This window comes from Malus domestica, chromosome 06 (assembly GCF_042453785.1).
Source record: "Malus domestica chromosome 06, GDT2T_hap1".
Taxonomy (NCBI): domain Eukaryota; kingdom Viridiplantae; phylum Streptophyta; class Magnoliopsida; order Rosales; family Rosaceae; genus Malus; species Malus domestica.
Window position 1 is genome coordinate 5,409,982 of NC_091666.1, and position 7,417 is coordinate 5,417,398.

At 36.0% G+C, this 7,417-nt stretch overlaps 1 protein-coding gene across 1 annotated transcript; it reads right to left on the minus strand.

Annotated features, from left to right (window-relative positions):
• Positions 1-18: 18 nt before the first annotated feature.
• LOC103436939 (phragmoplastin DRP1E-like) lies at positions 19-6,598 on the minus strand. Its single transcript, XM_070823403.1, has 15 exons — positions 6,147-6,598; positions 5,979-6,042; positions 5,129-5,236; positions 4,548-4,649; positions 3,902-3,952; positions 3,740-3,801; positions 3,113-3,203; positions 2,924-2,988; positions 2,258-2,452; positions 2,043-2,162; positions 1,883-1,953; positions 1,194-1,419; positions 956-1,006; positions 499-864; positions 19-410 (listed from the first exon to the last, which is right to left on the minus strand). Exons 1-15 carry the CDS (start codon positions 6,285-6,287, stop codon positions 282-284), a joined length of 1,842 nt encoding a protein of 613 aa, XP_070679504.1. The 5' UTR covers positions 6,288-6,598; the 3' UTR covers positions 19-281.
• Positions 6,599-7,417: the final 819 nt, after the last annotated feature.

A 7,417-nucleotide genomic window follows, 5' to 3' on the forward strand; every position in this document is an offset into this window, starting at 1 on the left:
AACTATTTACCCGTGAAATTTAAATGAGTAATTATGGATAGATACCCATATAACCGTTTATTCAATATATGTAAAATTAAAAATAAAATAAAAGCCATGAACATCTCAAATAGGCTTGTGCGGGCATGATATCACAAGATGGCAAGGACCATGATAATGATCCTAAGGAAATGTCTTTTAACTGAAATGATTTAAACTCCACCAGAAACGACTATATTTGATATGCATTCACGGTTATTTATCCTAAAATACACACAAAAAAGATGCATTGAGGGTCAGTTTCATTTGGACCATGAGACCGAGTCGATCTCATCCCTCGCAGACTTGTACAATTCAAGCCTCTTGCCACATTGTTGCCTCCTTTCCATCACTTCAGGATTTTCACCCAGCAATTGTGCAAGTTGCCTTCCCTGCACGAAATAACAGTACTCGAATCAGCCAAACAGCATCCACCCTATAAGAGAGAGAGAGAGAGAGAGAGAGAGAGAGAGATAGAACCTCCATTTTGCCCAATCGGATATACAAGTGATCAAGCAAAGACCTCTTAGCCTCCCTCACTTGACAATGAACGACAGCCTTCGGGATAGTATTTCTCAGTGTCTCTGAGACCATCTTAACATACAAGGAAACATTGGAACCTATCCTGTTGAAGTGCCCCTCTGCATATCGAACTTCAGGAGCGGCATACGGATTTCCATTATCCACTTCTTGAGGGAGATTCCGGAAGAAATCCACTGTCAGATACGAGGATTCCATGTCCACCAATCGCAAAGTTGTCTTCTTGCTGTCTTCACGAAACCTCTCCAATGCTTCATTAGCAGCTGCTGCCAATTCGGCTTGAAGAGTTGGAAAGCGCTTCAGCTCCTGTTTCATTCCCAAAACACAATCTATAACTTTCCCCACTAATAAACCATTTGAGTGTTAGATGGAGTGTATTAGTAATGAAGATTTGAACCTGAGTTTCTCCGATTGACCTTCTCACAATTTCCTTCAAAATAAAGTGAACCTGCAGTATTTGATTACTGAATAAGAATGCTGCTTGAATAACTACTTTATTGTCAAGTGAACAAAATTGAAAACAATTCTGCTTCCAGTGGCCACGGAAACAAAATTGCTATGCTATAGCTTGTTCAGCGCTAATTAACCCCAGGAAACTACCCTGAGGACAAGAAGATGGAATGGTAGACACCTACCGCATCTACTGATGCTTCAGATGGACCCCTGAAATAGTTAAGTGCACTGTCAATGAGGCGCCGATAACCTTGCTCAGGTGCAATTAGATGAGGTTGGTACCCATCTGCCTCTGAAACGACTTTCCTTACATTTTCAACTGAAAGATGACGGTCAAAAGGGAGCTTCCTCAAAGCAACAGGGAGCTGGTGATTAAATACAGCATATATCCGATCTCCACCAGGTCGTCTGCAGTATAAAAATCAGTGAAATGCTATTATCTTTTTTCCCATACTTGTGGGCAGCATTACTGGATACAAATTGAGTGAATTGAAAAAATAGCAGTTATATATAATCACTGGCTAATGTATTGCAAGTTAACTACTTTTGAACCTTTAGAGCTGACAGGCTTTCTCAAAGCCAGCCATACAGAACTGGTGAATTCATATGAAAGAGCAGAGGAATCAAGTAAAGAAATTCTTTGATCAGGCTCACATATGCTCAATCGCACATGAACTGTGAAGAATAAGATCATGTGTTGGTCACAAAATGAAGCATTAAATGCATCTTATTTTTTTCCCAATGTAAACAGATCGCTGGACATCAGATTCTTGATCAGAAAATGGAAAGTTACATGAAAGGAGGCACTATCATCCATATGTATTCTACAAAAAAAGTATATGTATAGGGCATTTTAAATGGGATGTATTACCCTCCATCCAAATGCTCCTTGAATATCTGGTCAAATGCCCGGCATAACTCTAGGATAGTATATAACTGTGCCTGATACAAACAAAATAACTTCATATGATAATCTAAAACCAAATAGCATCACAATATGAATGAATGGATGACATATATAGATTTCTCACCCCTGCATCAATAGCAACAGGTCTACCAAGATAATCCAACTCCGCTTCAAGTTCTCTGATGCTTTTATGGATCAAAGATGCTATTCCTGGAATGCGAGCTTTAATTACAGACTCCAAATGCTGAAATCATATGAAAACTAAACGTTAACTCCCAACTTCTACATTATATGTAGACATTGAGCTATCAAATCATAGATGTAGGGGGCTGGGAAAACCTTTGAGAGAAGTTTTGCAAGATATTCTGAACCCATTTTGCTTGCCAAATGTACGTAATCTGGACTGGAATTAAAAAATTCGCGCTCCCTCCGCCTGGCAGCAATCATATCCACATTTTTGTTAATATCAACTTGTGAACGGTTCACAATTCCGACCCAAGGGTGTTGCAGCCGATAAGACCTTCCTTCGAGAACCTAACTCAATGCAAAGAAAACATCATGACCTATCATCAACAGAGTGGATTGATGACCTCCAGGAAAAAACAAACACGAACCTCCATGAGCACAAAATGTTCTAATATAAAATGCAACACCCAACAAAATTAACCACCACCATAGATGTTCTAGCTAAACACCTTTCTTAACTTGAAACTTCAGAAAGGATGAAGGATAAACCTATATACTTACGTATAGTACTGAAATACTATCTCAAATAATTAATGACGACCCCAATCACTTTTTTATATTTATATGAAACTTGGAAGACTTGTTGTCGATTAAAATTTGAAAAAAGAATCGAATATTCATTGATCAAATCATTCAATACACCGCAGTCTGATAGATCTTTTTAATAATAGATTAATCGGACTAGAGTACAGATGGAAATATTTAGTACATGAAATAGCAATTCAAGTGGAACAGCATAATACAAGCAAGAAGTCTTACATCCAAAGCATTTGTTCCCTTGTCCATTAAATCAAGCTTTGTCAACACACCAAATGTCCTTTCACCTAAGAAAAGAAACACAGAAGATCAATACATAAAACGAAAGCACAAAAGAAGATTTGTGACGCATGGACCATGTGAGATCATACAGTTGAATGATAAAGTCGGAAAATAGTTCAGGGACGATACCTGTAGGATCAACTAGTCGAGCAATCCTGATAGCATCAGATGTTGCTATGTCCTGATTGGCTGGAGTTATTGCCAGAATGATGCAATTAGGCTGTACCAAGAAGCGTTTTCATTAAGAATGAAGATTAAAACCAAACTTAGCTTGTGAATAACTTCAAGGCAAACAATCTATCCAGAAATTTAGTAAATGGTAATACATATCCTGGTAATGGTCACAACACAAACATGCAGGATAAATATTAGAACGGTTAATAAAGCTAAGACTTAAGGATAAAAACATTTATCAATCAAAGCTCAAAAATGGGGAATCGGTTTAAGTATAACTCTTCAGCCCTTAAATTGACTTAAATAGATAAAAAGATGTTATTTACATGCAAGCTGTGATAAGAATGAATTGCTATTCCAAATGAAAACTGAATCGTCAGAATATCCAGATTCAGTCTGCCCCTTTGAATAGAGGATACAAATTTAAAGAGTAAATTGCTTGACAGAATGTCCATTGCAACTGCGAACTTGGTTTCTGACTGAATTCTCCATTGTTCTAAGCTATTTATCTATAAATTGAGGAGGGGGGGAGGGGGGGGGGGGGGGGGGGGGTGGGGGGTGGGGAAAGGAACTCCGTATTACCTTCTCAACATAAGAATGAACCATGTTTTCAATGTCTTGAACGATACTCTCTGGCTGTCCCTCTGTCAGCAAGAAACATCTATGAGTAGATATTCAATAAATAAAACATTAAAATTTTCGTTTGAAACTTGGAACCAAGGGGAAACAGTTTAACAATTATACCTACAGCAACCTTGGTTAAACCAGGCAAATCTATCAATGTTAGATTGACAACTGCCAAGAAGATAAACCATATGTTTGTCAGAGAGCAAAATGGACAACAGATCAATATTGAATACTTCATTGAATAAAAGATAAGGGTTCAACCTTATGCGACAGAAAAAACATGAATCACAGATAATTCATTCCACCAAAAGACCACAGATAATTTCCATTGTAGAAACTTGTTTTAACCCAAGATTTCAGAAGAAGGAAAATAATAAAATTATTGATGAACAGTTAAGCTAAGAATTTTCATTCATCACAACAAGAGTAGTTTTACGCAGGAAGCCATTTGTTGACACTCTCATGGTTAAACAGGACGAAAATAAATATTTAGAATGTAACTACATGATCATGGAATCAAATTTCTCTAACTGAAACACAAATGCTTCGTTGCATTGTGTGCACTTCATGAAATCAAGGTCACTCTTTTGATGTAATACAGGTCATAATCATCACATAGAATGAAATTTCTGTTAATATTAACAAAATAAACTGTAAATCTGTAATGTAAAGCAATGCTACCAATACATACGTGCACAAAAAGAACAAGGATCACAATAACAATTCACAATCACACCAAAACCAATGTAAAGAACATTGTTACCATTTGGGGAGTAGATACTGAGATGAATAGGAACATTAGATATCTGTTTTGATCTCCCAGTAATTCTGTCAGTTTCATCCTGAATTTCTCTTCGAACAGCAGCTGTTTAAGAAATGAAGACACAAACAAGAAAATCCAATATGAAATTCCACTTCAAAATAAAAGAGAAGGGGAAACATTAGACACTTTTGCTAAAATTTCATTGCTATATTTCTAAGAATACATTTCACGCTTGAAGTGATTTTGATTCATAATTAAACAAGCAAAAGTGACAACCTGAAAATAAGGCTATTGAAAAATACGAACAAAATAACAACATAATAGTTGCATGTTGTTAGTATTTTCCTGCAAACCATCAAGTTTTTGTTTCATCACTCATACTATATTACCAATCACCCAAGTTTTCCATCAAAATCTACCATTTTACACTATATGTAAGAAAAAGTCACAAACCACTACTCAAACTAGGATCCATAATGTAATAACATTAACGTTATCATCTAGTCAAAACCAGAATAATCACTAGAAAAACATTAATCAGGTGCTCGATCCATAGCACATCTTTACAATAAATAACATACAAAAATCAGTGAATCTTTTCTTTTCCAAGTGGAGGAACTCGGCGTATTCCTGCATTCCCTGTTCTGTCTTGTGCAGCTGCAAGACCAATGGCCTCCTGGTCACTATTCCTGCAAACCAAGCAAACTAAAATTACTTTTGAAGCTTTAATGTGCATGATTCTAATACAAATAATGTAATCATCAAACAAGAAACTTTATATTGCTTAGTTTAGTTGACTATTTTTTTTTATGCTGAACAATAGTTTACTTTTCTTTTAAAATTTGCTTTTTGTTTCATTTTCTTTCCTCTGCTTTCTCAGCAGCCAAACAGCGCATAAGATTGAAAGACAACAATCATAATCTGTAAAGAAAACCTTTATTAGTGTGGCCTTCTGAGTATATTCTAATAGAAAAGTAAATGTAACCATAAACAAATCAATTTATAATTAATCAATTTAAAATTATTTAGTTTGACCGAGTTGACGATTACCTTTATATGTTGAAAATAGTTGACTTAATTTTAATAATAATAATATTATTGTTATTGTTATTATTCTGTTTTTATGAACCAGGAGTCTCTCCTGAGCACTTTCCTAGGATCCTAGGATCCCGCAATCTTATCCGTTCATCGTATATCGTGCGGTCAGAAATGATTTAAAATTAAAATTTTAAAATTCAAATATGAATAGTACCTAACGAAAACTGCACGATATAAAATGAACGGATACGATTGCGGGATCCCTAGGATCCCTAGGGAAGTGCTCAGGAGAGACTCCTGGTTCTGTTTTTATTACATTTCTTTCCTCTGTTTTCTCAGGAGCCAAACAGCATAAAATATGAAAATTGGTAATCAGTAAGCATAAACCCTAACCAGATCCTCTCGGAAGAAAATCACGCCCGACGATGCTCTCTAACACCGACGACTTTCCAGAACTCTGCAATTACATCATCCAAACACACCGCAAAAACTCGATTAGCCAAACAAGAAAGAAACCAGAGGAAAACAACAACGAGTGCGTGGTGAGAAAGAGAGAGGGACCTGGCAGCCGACGACGACGACGAGAGGAAGAGACTCCCAGAGAGTAGGCAATGCAGAGTCGGCGCCGCCGTGGTCGCCGAGGACCGTACAGGCCCTCTGAATTCGATTGACGAGGCCTATCAAGCCCTCCATGGTGGCCATTGGGGGAAGTGAAGAAGAAGCAGTGGAGGCGGTTGAGACGATGATAAAGCACGCACCGAGGGTGAGAGCGAGGAAGAGGTAATAGAGGGTGGTGAGGAGCAAGAAAGCTATTTTCGCTAATTTTGTCTAAAAATTTAATTTTTTTAGTAACTGGGAAAAGAATTTGATGAATTTCCGTTTCTGAAGAGAAATGAGTTGATGGTGAGTGCCTGAGTGGTGCTGCTGACTGAGAGAGAGAGAGAGAGAGAGACTCGGCTCTCATCCCCTTGCCTCATTTTGAATTCAGTCAATGCATTTTTTAATTCGTTTTCTTTTTTCTTTTTTAATTTTACAAAAGATAGAGTTGTTACATGTTAGGAGGATTGGTGGGGCCCGCCAAGGGAAAAAACATATTTTAGGTTTATATGTTAACTAATTAAGTCGTTATTGGATCTCACACTAAGGATTTATCAACGAGTAACCTATTTCAACGCTATAAGAAAAAGTTAGTTTGATAATTGTAAACTACTAAAAAAAAACTTACTACAATGGTCAGAGTATTTAATCTCACATAACCGAGATTAAAAAAAATTCAAAGCACATTAAAAATACCAAAGCAATTTAAAAATACCAAGCACATTAAAATTTTTTTAATGATTAATATGCAAATGTGAAAAAATATAGAAACGCTCATGATCGTATCATTTCCGCTTTGATGATGGGTATATCATCGTTTGGATTTTTAAAACACTACAAACCCCTGTGAACAGGGAAGTTTAAAATAAATAAAATTCATAATAATTATTGTAAAAGTGAAAATGTGAAAAGAATAAACAAACGCTCATGATTGTATCATCTACATTTAGACGATGGTTACATTGTCATTTAGATTTTTAAAACCCTCCAAACTCTAATGAATAGTGTTATTGTTTGAGTGTAAATTAATAATAATTAATATAGAAGTGTGAAAAATATAAATAAACAAAAAATACAACCACTCGTAATGATAAACTAACAACTTTGATGAAGGAGGTCAACTTTGAAGTTCGACAACATAGCCCTTAAACATTATATTTATATTTAACCGTCGATTATCGTTTAAGTTCTATTCTTCTCATTGAATTTCTTTTTTTATATATATTTTTTAAAAC

Coding starts and splice junctions, on each gene's coding strand:
- LOC103436939 (XM_070823403.1), bottom strand. CDS start 6,287: ATGGCCACCATGGAGGGCTTGATAGGCCTCGTCAATCGAATTCAGAGG. Junction 1,954..2,042: donor CTGTTGCTATTGATGCAGGG/GTGAGAAATCTA, acceptor TGTTTGTATCAG/GCACAGTTATATACTATCCT. Junction 865..955: donor GGTCAATCGGAGAAACTCAG/GTTCAAATCTTC, acceptor GGAATGAAACAG/GAGCTGAAGCGCTTTCCAAC.